This window comes from Toxotes jaculatrix, chromosome 23 (genome assembly GCF_017976425.1).
Source record: "Toxotes jaculatrix isolate fToxJac2 chromosome 23, fToxJac2.pri, whole genome shotgun sequence".
Taxonomy (NCBI): Eukaryota; Metazoa; Chordata; class Actinopteri; family Toxotidae; genus Toxotes; species Toxotes jaculatrix.
The window spans coordinates 13256682-13274403 of record NC_054416.1 but is presented as its reverse complement, the minus strand read 5'-3'; the positions used below and the strand labels follow the sequence as shown (position 1 = coordinate 13274403).

The following is a 17722-nucleotide window of genomic DNA, read 5'->3' as shown; positions in this document are numbered from 1 at the left end:
TGTTTATCTGCTCAGCTTGAGAAACAAGGCAGCTAGCTAGAGCTAACAGCTGTCATGTTAGTACACTGGCAAAAACACTTTTCTCCATGTACTGACCAAGCACCTGAGTGCATCACCGTACCTCCACTGGTATCTTGCATTTCCATGTGCACCAGATCAGGGTCCACATCCACACCAGACACAGACCTGAAACACACAAGATAATAACCTTTAATCAGATATCAGACACATCACATAACACGAAAACAAAAATTCTTAGTTTACATCAGAAGATGCAGTGCTGTTCCAGTGGGATCCTTTCACTTTGTCTGCAGCTGCAACATCTTGACAGAAGGCAGACGGAGTTTAAAAATTCCTGAACTTGTTTCATTACAGGTCCACGAATGAATCTCACCCTGGCGGCAGGCATTTATTTAAGAAATAAAATATTTCAAACTGAACGTTAGATTAAAAATGTGCAGTGATTGGATCAGAACCATCTGAGTGTATGCATGCTGTATACGTTGGTCCCCCTTTGGTTTAGATACCATATGCACAGCTCAGCTCTTCCTGGAAAGTGCACTCAGATGTATGCAGCCTGGACTCGCATGCTTAAAAACCTCCCAAAAAAAAATACCCTATTTCTTCTTAGAAGCACACAGACACACTCCACAGTACACTCGCTCTGCATGCCCTTCAGTGAGTAGTAAACTAAGTAGTTCATCTGATTAGGACTCTGTAGTGCAATTTCCCCAGCCCAGTAAAGATAGAGTGGAGATTTAAAACCTCATTACTTTGCCTACAAAGAGACTTTACGAGCAATTAGCAGGCCATGGAGGGACGAGGGAGGGAGGGAGGGAGGAAGGAAGGAAGGAAGGATGAGAGGAACAAAGGAGGGAAGCTGGATCATAGGAAATGATACAGGGTCTGCTGCTCATGGTGCAGGATGATGATCTGTATGATCAGTTAGTTTACTGATCCATGACATTCAGCAACTTCAAGCAACACATTTTAGTGTTTACTGGTTTATTGCTCAATAAAACCAAAAGAAATTCAAGTTATCACTGGTGACAATTTCCATAAAAATGCAGGCCATCCACTTTACGTTAGAACTTGACAGCGCTCCCTTTTAGTTACCACTCCTTCTCTTCCATTACTTTAAAGTCTTCCAAACTGGAAATAGTCAGGGAAAGTATCAGCACATCAGAGCAAAACAACTGCAGCCAGTTGCTACTGGTGAGGATAATCAAAGTGCTGACTGGGTAATGTGTGTATTTGTGCAACCACAAGAGGTCAGCAGTTAGGTGATGAGAAAGAATCTGGTTTTAAAAGAGAAAGAAAAGGCTCGTCACTCGTCTTTCTGCAGGTTACCGAGCTGCTGCCTGTTAGAATAATCAGACCCAACAGGTCCCATGTTGCCTGCTGGAGTGTCCTTGACCAAGACTCTGTACCTCAGCCTCTTCACTCAGTGCAGGTTACTCAGGATAAAAGTATCAGCTTGGATGCTTGAAATGCAAATGGCTGAAGACTGGAGGTGAAAGTACACTCTCCACCGGCAATACATCATTTATTCCTTCCACTAACGTTTTGGTCCAGTTAGAGCTTCATCACAGCCTAAGTGTGTGGGATTGCCTCCTCCTTTGGTCGGGGAAGTGAAGGTAGACAGACGGAGAAGGCTGAAAGGGGAGGCAGGGGAAATGAAATAAACTACAGACATGACTGATAGAGAGATGGAAGGTTTGATAAATAAAGAAAGCCGAATTGCTTTAGAGGAAAAGGAGGAGGAAGTGCAACATGCTGCTCAAACATCCTCCCTGGGCTGGAATTCAGTTTCATCCCGGCTCTGGTTTCACTGCCATTCGATTACGCTTTTATCTGTATGCTTTTCAAAACCTCTTTTGTTTTTATTGCCTATCGTCAAACGTCTGCTTTTGTTGTCACTTGTCTTCCTGTGAGATGCCAGTTCAATTTCAAAACTGCTCTTACTTTTTTATTCAGGATGACAAGTTAAAAAAACAAACAAAAAAACTTTACGGCCCGGGATCACGAAAACAAGTTCCACGGGAAAACACATTTGGCCAGACCACCCCAACGGCAGAGCGGTTTTAATGTGATGTTTTTTCATGTGATTTATCTGCCCCCGGCTGCCAGACTCCTGTTCTCTTGCTGCTTTTAACGACTGTTAGGCCACAGGCACGGCTGAGGCCAGAGCCAGCGACTAGCTACCTCCGTCTGCTCTGACCACACGCATTCATAGCACACGAACGCACAGGCATGTCCACGTATATATATATATATATATATATATATATATATATATATATATATATATATATATATATATATATATATATATATATATATGAGGGTCACAGAAGTTCCTAACCTCATGGTATACGCAGACCTGAATACCTGAGCGTGCGTTTGCTGCATGCAGTTTTACCTGAGCCAAATAAAATACAACAGTATGCGGTTCAGTTTCAGAGTAGCAAGGATTAAATGCACATTGTAAAATAATCATTTGATATCCTACTTCCTTGATACAGCTTTAGCCAGACCATATAAAAAACTTGCTGCTGGATTCAGACCTAGGGTGTAATGAAATCCAGATGTGCAAAGTAAAGCCTTGGTGAACCTTAAAGGAATGGTTTAGCAGTTTGGGAAATATGCTTATTGTTTCGTTTCCAAGACTGAGGATGAGAAGATTGATATCATTTGCAGAGAGTTATTGTGGCTAAAGAGTTTGCTGACAGTTTCCTCACATGTTCACTCACTGAGGGACGTCAGCATTCATTAGGAGCCGTGTCTCTGCTTTGGTTTGATCTACCCACCCCTGAGAAAAAAAATAAAATAATAAAATGTCTGTCTCTTTAGCTGCTAAATGTTCCATGATGTTCAGCAGCTCCTCCTTAACTTTGTCTGTCTGCTGTTTGTTGCTGGGCAGATACTGTAATGTACAGTGGGATTATCAGAGTTTTTTCCACTGAATTATGCAGCAACATGCCTTTGTAGTCTTACTCTGCTGAAACAGTGAAGTTTTGGGTCATAAAACCAAAGCAGCAGGCTGAGAGGGAGGCGGGAAACTGCAGAGTGAGTGGTAATTCTGAGGTTTATCCGTATGAGTGACACACTTTACACAGTTTGGATTGTTTATGTACAAATATTGCTCAGATCAGCTGTAAGTATGGAGCCAGAGTTGGAACATGGTTTGTGTAGCTTAGCACAGGCTTTGCTCAAAGTTACAAAAAAAAACAAAACAAAACAGCAGCTCACTAATTCACGTTTCACATCCCAGAGGATGTACTATAATAACTTTGGTGGTTTGCAGAATAATTTGGTTTATGACCAAATACCTCCAGTCTTTATGCTAAGCTAAGCTAACGGCATTCTGACTCCAGCTGCAAACTGAAACCAAAGACATGAGATCCATATCAATCTTCTCATCTGAGTCTCTGAAAGAAAACAAATAAGTGCATTTACCAAAATGTCCAACTGTTCCTTTAAACCACGATTTAGAATCAGATAAAGACAACTCTCTCCATTACAGTGGTCAAGGTTTAGGTTTTCACATCCAGATTGAAATGGTGATCAAGAGTGTGTAACTTTTGGTCTGAAGTAGGAAGCACTTAAGGCCCTCTTTCCCTCCCAGCTCTCTCCCTTTCTCTCCCCCCACCTTCTCACTCTTTACAGCAGTGTGTGTGGATGATTTGTGCGTGGAGTTGGTGGTATAAATCAGCGGTGTCCGGGGCGTGCCAACCAGCTCATTTACTATCGGCACTGAGAGGAAACAAACTAACAGGAGCTCGCAACGCCTTCCTGACCTTCAGGAGATGAGAGTGAGTGCACTCAATTGAATTTAAATTCAGCACATTTGAATGCATCATCTTCCAATAATGCACGTTGGACAGGAAGGAGCGGGAAGGAATGAAGCTGAGAGGGGAAGAAGAAGATGGAAGGGAGGAGATAAAAAGGCAGACAGACATGATACAAGATAAAAATGAAGGCGAGAGCGAGGAAGAGGAGGGATTGGAAGAAATAGCGCTCAGGCTGTGAAATATTACTTGTGCAGGGAAAACCTGTATACCTCCGCCTGCTGTGGGAACGTTTTCCTCCACTGCAGCCACGAAAGTTTCAGGACATTCATCAATAAAACGGTTCTGCTGCATAAACTCCAGTGCTTACAATCAAAATCCAATTCAAATTACAAGTTTAAGAAAAACTGGAGCAGACGTTTTTTCCTTTTTTTTAATTATGATAAACATAAAACTAATTTATTAGCATTTGGGATATAACTGCTTTAGGTATAATTTGAGCAATATTGTGTAAATAGTATAATAGGATCAGGATATAGACCCAAAAAAACAAACATTAAAATTGTATTAATATCATTTTTGCATGGAGCTTCTGATTTAAATCTAATAAGTCAAGCCAAATATAAAAAAATAAGGAAAATAAACTCCCACACCATACTTCTATTACCAGTGGGCACCACAGGAAAAAAAACACACATATAAAAAGTTTGTTATTACTCTTCTTCTCTGCTCTTCTTTCTTTTCTTATTATTACAAAACCAGGATTTATGACTGTGTACCATGGTCTCAGATTGGATCCCTGTGTGAACTTGTTATGTATCGTCTTCTTAATCTAGAATGAGAAAATAAAAGTGTAACTGACCAGAAGACTCTGTCCTTGGTCACCCGCTCCTGAAGCAACGTCCACTTGCGGCCCAGGTCGGTGGAGGCAAAGAGCTGGATACAAAAGAGAGAGAGAAGACCGCAATTAGAAGGAAACGCAGCCTGCAAGCATGTAGCGTTAAATTATAAAGCCTAACCCGAGTCCTGTTGCAGCTGTATCCTTAACAATGGAGGATAAATCCAGAGTCTTTTTTGGGGGGGAAAAACAGAAAAGTTCACCCAATCAAGCTACTGAATTTCATGGTTCACCAAGTTAAGACTGAGCTCATTTAATTATTAATCATAGCAGGTTCTGTGTGTGTCTGTGTGTGTTAGAGTGTGTGATTATGGCTTATATTTTATGTGCAGTGAGAGGGTATTTGTAGTAATGTGTGTGTGTGTATGTGTAGCCTAAGCTTGTATGGCATTGATTGCACCCGAAATGAAAGTCTATTGATTCCCACACAGAAGGTATCCTTGACGTTTGCAAAGCACAGTGAAGCTGGGGAAAGGATTTTTACCACACTAACTTCCTCCACCATACAAAAAAACAAACACACATTTTTGTGCGACTGTGAAAGACATTCTCCGTGCTCGTCACTGCGACAGAGAGGTAGCTGCTGTTTAAGGCAGTACATCCCGTCTACAAACTGCTCGTAGCAGCCTTTCTTGTTCAGGGTCGTCAGGAAAATACGAGTAATCAAAGCCGTTCCTACGGCACGCTCCAACTGCACATCTCTAGCTGTGAAAAAGAAAAGTGAAGGCCGACCTTGATAGAAATCTGTCCCTGCCCTCACAAACCTTCTTAATTTCCACGTTCTGCTAGGCGTCCTCCCATCATCCTCTAGCTAAATGATTTTTTTTTTTTTTTTGTTCTGTCTGAATGGATTCCTTGCCTCCATCTGCAGCTTGCCCATATGGAACAGATTAAACCCTAATTGAATTTCTTGTTTAATTATGTGTAAATTATTAAAGTTGAGGAGGAGTTGAGCTGGCTGAAACTTATGAACTATTGGACCTACCGTCCCCACCTCTTTCTCTCCAGCTCGATTTCCACTTGACAGTACACATTTCAATTAGAGTGTGTGTGGAAGTGTGTGTGTGTGTGTGTGTGTGTGTGTGTGTGTGTGAGCCAGGGAGAGTGTTTACGTTCTCTGCTTTCAGAGCTGGGAAATACTGACAGATCAATGAGTACATTTCACATGTTCAATACTGAATCAGAACATGCTTTTTTTTATTACATTCAAGGCGATTTACCTTTATTTGACAGTTCTTAATAGAATAAACAGATGCCTTCATTGTGGGAATTTGCACGTAACTAAAAGGAGGTGAAAGAATTCAGTTTTTCACAAGAATAAAGAAATATCAATATTAATAAACGTGTGTAACCTTTAATCTAAGAGCCCTAAGACTGTCCTGCAACCCCTCGGTTGGGTCTTGACTCCCAGGTCGGGAACCACTGCTGTAAAACAATCAAACGCAGTGTAAGGGCCGACAGAGGTTTCATTTGTTTAGCATGAATGTCTAAAAATTAATGAGACACAATGATATATTGATATTAACCCTGTCACATAAGTGTACTCTGTCAACAGCTTGTGTTTTCATCTTGCAGCTCTTTCCCCCTGCAGTGCTGCAGGCTTCAATGTCTGTCTCATCAACTGAATCATCCCAATGTCTCCCAGCAACAAGACATAAGTAATACATAGGACAGCAATGTGATGTCTTAGCCTTCGTGTTTTGCTGGGGACTGGACTGACATCTGAGAACTATGGAAGCAATTAACTCCACTCTGTGGCAGAGAGGGTTGGATGGGAAAACAGCAGCGTACGACACGGAGAGAGACGTGTAGCACAACTGTTATCTGCTGTACGAGGTGTTCGCGTACTCATTAACAAACCCTTAAGAATCCTCCTTCACAGTGTAACTGTCAGTGTTAATTAGCCCGTTTTAACATCTGTATTAACACTGACAATTTTACTAAGATGGGATGTCAACACACCACAGTGAGGCGTAGAATCCTGTGGACGCCACGATTCCAAAATATTTGTTCTGTCTGATATAAAACACACAGAGTGGGTATTTAAATGACACCGCAGTATAATGACTACATTTTTTTTATCTTATTACTTAATAGTAGGTGTTACTCAACAGTAAAAGCTTTTCGTTAGCTTTTACTGTAGCCTGCTTCTCAAGCTACGGTGGACACACTTGATTTTCTCAAGAGTATTTGAAAACTTAACATTAACAAATAAGTCACATGTTTAATAATAGTTACAGTTTATTAAAACGTGGGCCTTATTTTCATATTTTCTGCCAAGATTTCCATAACTGCTGGGATGGTAAACACAGCTGTCTTATCCTATTCATTTGTGTCCTTGTATTTTGCCTTTGTATGTGGTTCTTTTACATCTTGTCTTACCTCCAAATAATTTAGTTTGAAATAGTGAAGCTAAACTGCTGATGCTGTTAACAACCTGTCTGATCATGCAACTGCTTGTGTTTCTTATTGCATATTGTACCCATGATGTTCTATCCCCAGACCTCAGCAATTACTCAAGTACTTGAGTGTCAGACCTGATCAAACTGATGACCAATACTATAAAATAAGTATTTATAAACCAGAATCAGGCTTAAGAGCAGCTGAAACACTGACTGAAAGGCAGAAAATCAAGGCAGAAAAAGTGGAGACAAAATGGATTTACACTGTGGATTTACTGATTCTAAATCCAGACTTTTCTCTTTTCGGTCCAAAATATTTCAAAGAGCTTCCTACTGAATCAAAGTGAGATTGCAACATGTTTTCAATTTGAAATGCAATGTCTGAGTGTGTGTGTGTGTGTTTGGAAATGGCCACTATTCTGTTTATCCCCTTGCATAAGATTTGCCCTGCAGCTGTAATGTTGTACGGCAAATCACAGATCAAGTTTTCTCTGAGGTTCGTTTTCTGCTGGTGCGTGTGAAAATTGAAATTTAACGCACTGCTGCACTGCCGTCCGAGATGTCTTCCTGCTGTAACATCACCACCGTCTTCTCGTTCGTTCTTTCAGCTACAAATTCAACGATTTATTGTGATGCTATGATACCCACCCTGCCCTCCTTGCAGTAGGCAAGCAGCTTGTCCTCTTCCTTGGGGTGGAAGATGAGTGTGTCTGGGGTGAAAGCGATGGACTGTCGCTGGAAGGAGGAGCCTTCATCCGTGCTGATAAACAGCATCTGATCGCGTTCGTTTATGGATGAGCCCACCAGCACCACCTGTAAGAGAGAGAGAGAGAGAGACAGAGGAGGAGGAAGAAAACGGAGGTCAGAGGTGAAGCGATCAGAGGGTAATGTCTCGCAGCGTATTCGTCGCTTAGTCAGCAGTCTGTGGCAGACGCGCACAGCTGCCGTCCTCATATCAATACTTGTGTGTATCAATTCCCCTGCCTGCACTGGTAAAAACTGATGAATATAAATGCATGCACGGCCACGCACGCACATTTATTCAAGGCCATTCTCCAGGCCACAAGAACTTTTCTAACAACCTTACATGTTGCACGGACCATGGCAATACTGGTATTGATTATCTATTCAGAGTTTTATAGCTCATAAAGTGAAGGCATTAAACATGGGAGGGGGGGGGGGGGGGGGGGGGGCACCAGGACCTGCCAACCCACCAATCACTATTACGTCCCGGGCACTATGTCCTGAGTAAGGCTACCAACAGAGCTGATCGATAGGAACTAATGAACCAGTCACATTCATTAGGAGTTCATGAGAGGCTGGAAGCTGTCCAGTGAGGGTTTTTAAGGTGCTGTTGTTTTATTATCATCACCGTGTTGTTTGCAGCTGGTCTGTACAGAAAGTCCTTTTTATAGCAGAAGAACCTTTTCAAGTGTTTTGTTTATTTTTTATTTATTTTTTTCCCCCAGTCAAGCAAATGATGAAAGCTCTCGCTGACGGCTGCGTTCTGTCTAAACATCTGTTTCATTCAGTTGCCAAGGTTTTAGATTAATGGATGCAAAGCGGTAAAGAGACATAGTGTATAAAAGGAAAGTGCCACTTGTAGCGATTATTTAAAACATTAATTATGTGTCTCATGCATGCACTCAAGAAGTAATAAGCACTCAGGATAGACACGATCAAAGAATTGCTGTCTTTTTGGCAACTTTTAGCCTCATCTGGACTCCTGGGCTTTCACTTACTCACAAAAAAATAACTCCTCATCTATACACCGGTTCCTCTTTTACTGCTCGAGGAACCACAAATATCCAAACATGTCAAAAAGTGCAAGTTTGCGATCGTTTTTTCCAAGAGTGAAACAGCCCAACAGGTTGAGGGAATTCAGTGCTCGGGCATTCACCTTTTTACCAGTGTTATAAAAGTTTGGGTTATTTCACTTCAAAGATTTCTGTGCTTTTGGTTTGAAGTGGGCGGGGCTTAGTTTGGGGGGGAAAGTGACGTCACTTTGCACCAGTCGGAGTTCAGCAACATTCAAATCAGAATCCCGTACCCACTAAGCCCTGATGTGTGCTCGAATAAATAAAAAAGTCATGAATATTTAACATGGCGAAACACTTACAGGATTGAGGATCTTTAAATTAACGTTCACATAAGCATGACCATTCATTTAAATGAATATCGTTTATTTAAGAGCTACTTTAGAAACTAGATGCCCCCAGCCTTAAATGCCGTGGTCATTAATATTTTAAAAATCAATAAAAATTAATGAGTGTAAAAACCTTGTGTGTGTCTATACAGTGCACATGAGCTATGGTCATATAACATACTGTACAGCCCATAGGTTTCTATTATGAATGACTGGTGTTCAGTCGGAGATTAATATTTCATCAGGATCGTAAGTTAATGAATGTTCCTGTACTGTTGTCTTTTTCAGTTATACTGGTCCAATCAAAGCAGAACAGACAAACCTATTCATTTTCACATGCACAGAAACATTCACGCTGTAACTGCGTGTGTCTCTTTATGTTTTTTTTTGTTTTCTTTTCTTTTAATCTCTGATTTGTTGCAGATTTTTCTGGCAATTCTTGCTCTGTTCTGTCTCTCTGATGTTATTGTAAGAGCCACAACAAATTCTCACCCACATAAGCTTGACCCTCGCTACACATTCAACTCTGAAGCTGTAGCTGAGTCATTTTCTTGTTATATTAAATAGATAAAATGAATTTGTATGCCTCGAGACCCACAAGCCTGTAAGTAGGTGTGCGCACACACACACAGATCCTTTTCAGTATTCTCATCATGTCTACAATTAGGCAGCATGCGTAGCATGCCTCACATCCTGCTGGCTGCAATACTTGAGAGCTGTGTGTATGTGTATGTGTGTGTGTGTCATTGTGTGTAACTCCTGCTCGTTCTGAACACACTTCCATGAGCAGCATGGTCAATTAAAGGCCCAACGTTTGTTTGGCTGCCAGAGGAAGGCCAACAAGGACGAGCCAGCGGAGTGGTGAAGTCAGAGGAGCAGGAGGGAAGAGGCAGAGAGGAGTGGATTATTTTTTCTTAAAATAACATTCTCTGTTTTTATTTATTTTGTGAATGCATGGACTGAGCATGTCTGTATTTGCACTTGGGAGCTGCCCACAGTGCTGCGCTGTTGAAAGCCAAGCAGCTCCACTGGAAAGCTCATGGTTCAGTGCCTTGCTCAGGGGCACCTTTAGAGTATTCACTCAAGTTTTTCTCTTTTTTTTTTCCCAGGGGATTTAGGGATTTAACAAAAACCATCTCCAGTCACAGTCCTGCATTTGTTCACTCTTAAATGCCTCTGGTCATCACAAGTGTCTCTTGTTTGGAAACGGAGCATTAATTTACTCGTCAAAAAAACAAAAGCAAAATCTGTGGCTTCTACAGTATACTATACTTATTTGAATGCACACGTCTCGCTGTGGTTTCTCTTTCCATGTCCCTGTGGGGGCAGGGCCATCAATCAGGTCAGCCTGCCTCTGCCAATATGTCTCTATTTAAGGGACATCACTCAGTTTAACCTAGTTGAGCCGTGACAGCTGGACATCCTCAGGACACACACACACAAACACACACACACACAGGCTGCCCACACACACCACATCACCAAGCAAAGACTGAAACGCACAGTGAGAGCAAGAGCTGCCAGAAAAAATACTGTTTCATTCGAACAGCATGTATGTGTTGATGTTTTTTTACATTTTCATTTTTAACCAAATAGATGTTAAAATGTATTTAGAGATAGAAAATATTATATATCTTTCTCAGTATAATTGCAGTATATGAGGTTCAGGGCTGTAGCTGCCATTTTGACTTTTTGAAGTCCTACAAACCAATAGCCAAAGAGTGTGCTATAAACAGTTTGAAATATGAGTTGTTGTTGTTTTTTTTTTTCTTGAGGATGTAACAAAATATTCTTTTCAGTTTGGAGCCTGACTAAAAGACTAAAAGTCAGGAAATCGCTGCCTCTCGTGTCTCAATTTTGACCATTCTCTTTTTGATGTGCATCCCTTTAATCTGTCTCCCAGTGCCCCAGCTTTATGAAAGTGCAAGTCACTGAAGTGCCCCTTTAAGCTATTTCATTTATTATTGGATTTTACAGTAGAGTACTGAGACTGAAGTTGAAAGTAGTTTCAGCTGATTTAAAAACTAAAAAGCTTTCTACAGCGTCCTCTCGGCTCTGATGAAAGAGGTTTGCTTGCATGACGCTCCCCCCATCACAGCTTTTGACAAGAAGAAAGATCTGAAGATATGATTTTTCTTTTTCTTTTTTTTAACATGTTAAACGTCTTGCAGCCTCTCAGATTTATACAGTGCCCATTGAAATAGAGCTGCCAGGTCTGTAACCCACTGATGCTCTCACTGGCTCTCCAGTCTCCTGACGCAGTAACGTGACTTGCCAACAAGTGGCACTCTTGTCAAACCGTAAGCATGTAAGCAGCATCTTCAAGTCTCCATACTAAAGCTGAGACTGAGCTTCAGTCCCCGACTCACAGATAAGACTGTGAACTTTCTTGGGAAGCAAGACAAGCAGCCAGACACTACAATTCCTCTCCTGTAGCACAAGATACGGCCCTCCACAATCAAAGCACTCTGATACATACCCCCCCCCCCCCCCCCCCCCCCCCCCCCCCCCCCACCACCCCCGGTAACGATTTCCTCCGAGTAATAACTCAAGCTTTGGGAAGCACAGTGCTGCTATTGTGCACTGAAGATAAAAGCAGGCTCCAAACTTCCTGTGTCTGCTCTGGAGACTGTAGGGGTGTGACACATTAAGGCGGGGGAACGACTTACAGAAACAAAACTCAGCTCGTCTAGAATCTGCAAAAGACCTTAAAAGACCAGTGTGGCTTTCCGGAGCGGCACGCCGAATCCGTGCGACGTTTGGTAATCTTTCGATCTGAGTCCGTCTGACAGAGGCAGCTGATCACTGAAGACACATGAGTCCTGCTGTGCTGACACACATCAGACAGTATCAGCCCCTATAATCTATTATAAAACAACACAATCTACTTAGCAGCTTAGAATAGCTCATGGAGGAGTGCTGGCGTGTGGTCGAAGCATGAACCGGCCAGAGGAGGATGAGAATACGTGTGTACATGATCTCTGTATTGCCTGTCACAGCTTTAATGCTGCGGGCTTCCGTGGGTGATGAAAGCTTGAGAATGGAGAAAGCTTGTACATGACACACACACGTGCACACACACACACACGTGCACACACGCAGCAGTATGTCAAACACACCTGGAGAGTATGAAATATGCACATACATGTGCACGCAGCTGATATTACTGTAGGTGCATCATAAGCAGCATCTTAAAGGAGCACTCCGCCAATTCAACGCATGAGGTCCAGCTCGCTCGCCATCATGGACCGTGTTTGAATTAACGCTCTTCATGTGGACCAGACAGAGGTCGCTTATAACTCATGTTACCAAGCTAGTTGCAAAAATAAAAGAATAGAAGCAGACTGAGAAGCTAAGTGGCTCATGACAACACACACTGACCGTAACGTTCAGACTCTGGATCCCATTGTTTCGGGAGTGACAGGAAGTTAATTTGCTGTGAACCATCTACTGCCGCCATTACTAGCCCCATTAATTATTATTATTATTATTAGTCCTATTATTAGTCTTATCATCATCTTGTTGTTTGTATTGCTATTAGTCCTATTACTAACCATACTACTGTCCTCTTATTACTTTTAATCTTGCTTTTAATCATGCAACCTGCATTGTCCTATGTCCTCTTTCCTCCCTTGTTGCCCTTCTCCCCCTCCTTCTCTCTCTCTCTCTCTCTCTCTCAACCCAACCAGTTGAGGCAGACATTCACTCACCCACCATTAGCCAGGTTCTGTTCAAGGTGTCCACCTGTAAAAGGGGGGACACGTAGGGTCTCTGTAGATAATCTTATAAAGAGTACAGTCTGGACCTGCTCTACATAGAAAGTGCCTTGATATAACTGCTGTTCAGTGCTATATAAATAAAACTGAATTGAATTGAAACTGATGAGGGAAGACGCAGCACAGCAGCCATTACATTTACCACTATATACTATTCATATGTGTTTGTTGATTATTAATTTGAATACAAAGTTTTTACAGTTGTAAAGTTCTTAAAGGTTGTAACACATCAGAATTGTCCTCTCTCACTGACATCTGCTCTACACACACACACATGAACAGACACACACACGCATTGCGAACCAAGCTGCTTACAGCGAGCGGATCCCGCACAATTGCGTTCCACTCAATTACATATGTAAATTGCCTGGTTTCCACTGGGAGAGAGGGCCCCCGTGTGACGGCAGCTCACTGAGCTGAGGCCTGTTGAGAATTAAGACCTGGGAGAGCAGAGCAGCATGGGAGTCACAGGACACCAGCAGACAGCAGAAGAAGTTTGCTGACGGGATTGTTTAGCTCTCTCACGTGTCCTGTGTTTGTCGAGGAAACAAAAGTATCAATGTTGCCTTGAAACGGTCTGTTTTTGAATCCTATTTTTAAATCTCACTGGATCTCCAACATGAAACTAAGTGACCTCGAGTTGAGACTGTTTTTGACAAACTGTTGTTTCTGAGATGAAGAAATCTCTACATAGACTGAATGTACTTTAACAATGACATGTTGTATTGACAGAAAAGGAAGCGAGAGAAGGGATTTCCATGGCATTTGGTCTCATATCTACTTGGAAACCTTTCTTACTAAAAAACATATTTTGACTGTGAAAGATAATTCCACTTGTTTCCAGCTCAGTCTCATCTTTCTCGGTATCTTCAATCAGGTGAAACCGAGGCCAGTATCAACAAAATGTCACTGGATTAAAGTTAATCCTTCAAACAAAGGTTGATTCAAAAAAAAAAAAAAAAAAAAAAAAAAACAGAAATGAACTCCACTTGCTGTCGTATTTTTTCCCCCCACTTGTTAAATAAATCAGATTTAAAGAGGTGTACTCAGAGATCTGTGCTGCTCCCTCACCACCGCCCCTCTGACCTCCCCACCCTCCCTCCCGCCACCACCCCATCCAACACTCACACCTCTGTGAGGCTGAGGTGAGAAATGATACACGTTTGGGTGGAACGGAGAATTGGGGGAAGCAAACACAGGTGACACGTCCTGCGAGGTGTTGGATTGGGGGGGGGGGGGGGGGGGGGGGGGGGGGTCTGAGAGCATTTTCGCTCCCCTTGGCTACAGTGCAAATGCATTAGCTGGAGGTGTCCTCGTGCATTATACATATTAGCCTAACTACAGTGGAGGTGACTGGCAAACATGGCAGCTCCGACGAAATCCCACATGTTGGCTTGACTTCAAAGGAAAACAGACACACACGCCTTCTATAAAGTGTGTGTGAGTGTATGTGTGTGTGTGTGTGTGGGGGGGGGGGGGGGGGGTCATCTTTTACACATGACCCCAAGAGCAAAAGCGGACTAAGTTTTCTGATTGTTCTACATGACTGTTGATGATCACAATTAAATACAATTAAAGGGAAACACCTGAGAGAGTGACTGTATATGTGAGTGTGAGTGTGAGTGTGTGTGTGTGTGTGTGAGTGTTGTGTGTGTGTGTCTGTGTCTGTCCCAGATTCAGTCCTGTTATCTGTTAGCTACTCCCTCCATTAGAAGCCTCCCACAGACCTGAGATTACCACTGACTGACTGACAAGGACTCGGATACTTTCTCCTCTCTGTGTCTCTACACCAACTCCTCCAGCCAGCCGCCAAGTAAATGACAGATGAATTTTTTATTGTATGTTTTTAGTCTGCCTAAAACCAGATGCAAATTAGGCGTGTTCTGGCTAACAGGTTTCCTGAACATCAGATGAATAAGAAACAGCGTTCTGCTGTACAAAGGCCATGAAGCTGAGGGAAAAAAAAAGCATATGGATGTAATATTATAGTTTTAGAGTAAGAATATCAGCCAAAAGTTGTTCTTATTATAACCGATCTACAAATCATTGACAAATAATTTATTGATCAGAAATAAATTGATCTAACTGATCAACCCTTTGTAAACAGGGCCTTTTTTTTGAAAGTGATGCCATAAGAAGCAACAAGCGTCTGTTCCACTGCAATTTGTAAAAGGAGAACCCTTCGATTTTGATGCGCACTCTCCCTTTAATGTCTCACTTTCTCCTTCACTCGCTCTCCTCCTTGATCTATCTCCCCACTTCTTTATGTTTTCTCTGCCTGCCTGATGCTCTGTTTGGCTCAGCCGTCTCCTGCTTTTCCCCTGTCGCTCTCCCTTTGCCTTGATGGATCTCTCCATCTTCATCGCTCTTCCGATATCTCCTCCCGCTCTCTCTCTCTCCCGCTCTCCCTTCGCCGTCGGTGATAGACGGCAGGTCTAAGCTCTCCATTAGAGGATAGAGACAATGATCAAACCTCGGGAAAGCTCTCTCTCTCTCCGTTTTTTAATTACATTCCTCTGTCAAGTAAAGAAGAGGAGAAGAGAGTGAGAGGGAGGAGAGGAACCTCTGAGCAATTATTCCAGACTTAATTACATAAAGGTAAAAAAACCTGTACCTCCCTGCCTGAAGCTGAGCGTGTGTGTGTGTGTGAGTGACAGAAAACAGCTTCACTTTGTAGATCTACACCTGAAAGATTTTTCCTCTGTTCCTGATGGCTGCCATTCAAGTGTCAACACACACACACACACACACAGTCATAATCTCAACATCTCCATGACAACTCCATTCTGACATGAGGAAACAATATTATAATGCCAGAGTAATAAACACCAAGTGATATGAAGTGAAATTGAGAATTTGCATTATATGAAATATCCGACTGTGACTGTGTCAATATCTGACTTCAAATGTCGTAAAATCTGGTTTATACCTCTGCCTACGCAGGCCTACGTGCCCTGGTGTGTCTGTGTCGATCTGCAGTTTCACCTCCCAAACACTAGTGGGCAGCGGGCTGAGTTTCTTTGTGCACTTCAAACAAATAATGAGTGAAACTGAGCGGCTCAGGTTGGAGCTGGAGCTTCTGAGGTCTTCATGGATCCACGAGGACGATGAGTCCTAAACCAAATGACTGATATTCAGTCTCAGTCGGAGTCTGTGTTTGGATTGGAGAGGCCGCCTGTCTGTCACATAAGCAGATAACCACACTCAGCCTCAGCCAGGCGTCCGATTCACTCCCGTTTAAGCCCAGAGACTCTGAAAACAGCTCCACAGACTCATCAGCAGAAGTAATACCGCAACGAGAAATAATTCCACCGCCTGTTTTTCATTACCGCACTCATTCAGGAACACTGCAAGAGCCGAGATAAGATTGAAAGTGGGAATCTCATTTCCAATTTCTGCCTCTGTTTCATCTCCAAAATTAAAACTTTCAAGTTCTCTGTGGTTATCTCTGTAGGACGTGTGGTATGTCAATCATGGTTTAACTCGAGCTGACAACTAGGACACTTCTACCAGGTTACGTTAATAAAATCGCTTTAAACTTTTAACTTTTGTTTTGAAAAACCTTATAAATTCATACTGATTTATAACAGCTAAGGTAAGAAAATTTGAAAAATCATAAAAATGCGATCTAATCTGAGATAGTTTTAAGGTGCTTTATGACCTTGCTAGTTCTGATAATCAGTGGTGATCAGTTACTGACTCAGCTAACCTGTTCTTCTGGATGACATACACAGGTGGAGAATAACCTCAGTGAAAAACATCGTGGAAGAAATCAAAAACAAGACAGAGCATGTGTTGAAACTTGAAATTCCACGCAGCATGCAACACCAACATGGGAGTGGTAGCAGAAGGCTGTGTGTTAGCGTGCGTTAATATGTGTGTGTGTGTGTGAGAGAGAGAGAGGGGTGCCAGTTCAGACTTTGGCTGCCATTAATCCAGGCCAATTTGTCAGCGGCTGCACTGCTAAGGTTAATCAGCCAACCCTCACAACCTGCCACGGCCACAAACACTTCAACGTGCATCCACAGAGAGGGCGAGAGACCCTCACAGACACAGAGAAAGAGAGAGAGAGAGAGAGAGAGAGAGAGAGAGAGAGAGTGAACTGCTCTGACTTTGCAGCAGCAGCAGCAAACACCCACCTCACCCAAAGGAGAGCAGGACTGCTGAGGGAAGTGACTGGCAGAAGAACAAGAAAAGCAAACAGACGAGGACAGACACGATCAAGACAAGACAGAAAGAGACAGAAGGAGCAGGAGGACGATGGAAAAACAACAAAGAAAGAATGAAGTGGTGGAGGGGAGGGTGGCTTTCTGTCTCGACTTACATGTTTATCATCTACATTGGAAACGTGCAGCACATTATATGCTTTATTATACTGAATTGAGAGCGAGCATACAGTGGTAACAGCATGATGTTATAATGAATATCCAAACAAATCAAAATGAAAGATTTGATAACAAAAATAATTTGAATGGAAGCTGTGCACACTGTACATCAACTGACACGTTTTAGTTTCATAAAGCTGCATTAGGGCCACGTAGGGACCGTGAATCAAGCTGAAGTGCAGCTTTAAACTAGTGGAGATGTTGCATTTGATTAATGCGAGTGAAATTAAAAAGGGATACGGAGACAAGGGAGGAGAAACGGAGGCAGAGAGACAGAGAGACGGCGGAGAGACAAAGAGTGAAATGGCAGCTCACAGCTGACGG

General features: G+C 42.5%; 1 protein-coding gene across 5 annotated transcripts in view; it reads right to left on the bottom strand.

Annotated features, from left to right (window-relative positions):
- Positions 1-17722, bottom strand: part of sorcs2 (sortilin-related VPS10 domain containing receptor 2) — a 222816-nt gene that overhangs the window by 31987 nt on the left and 173107 nt on the right. For all 5 annotated transcript variants that reach the window (XM_041031186.1, XM_041031187.1, XM_041031188.1 and 2 more), the window contains exons 4-6: positions 7740-7904; positions 4654-4727; positions 122-186 (exon numbers count right to left, since the gene is read on the bottom strand). In XM_041031186.1, the coding sequence (XP_040887120.1) occupies positions 122-186; positions 4654-4727; positions 7740-7904 (304 nt within the window). The remainder of the gene's footprint in view (positions 1-121; positions 187-4653; positions 4728-7739; positions 7905-17722) is intronic.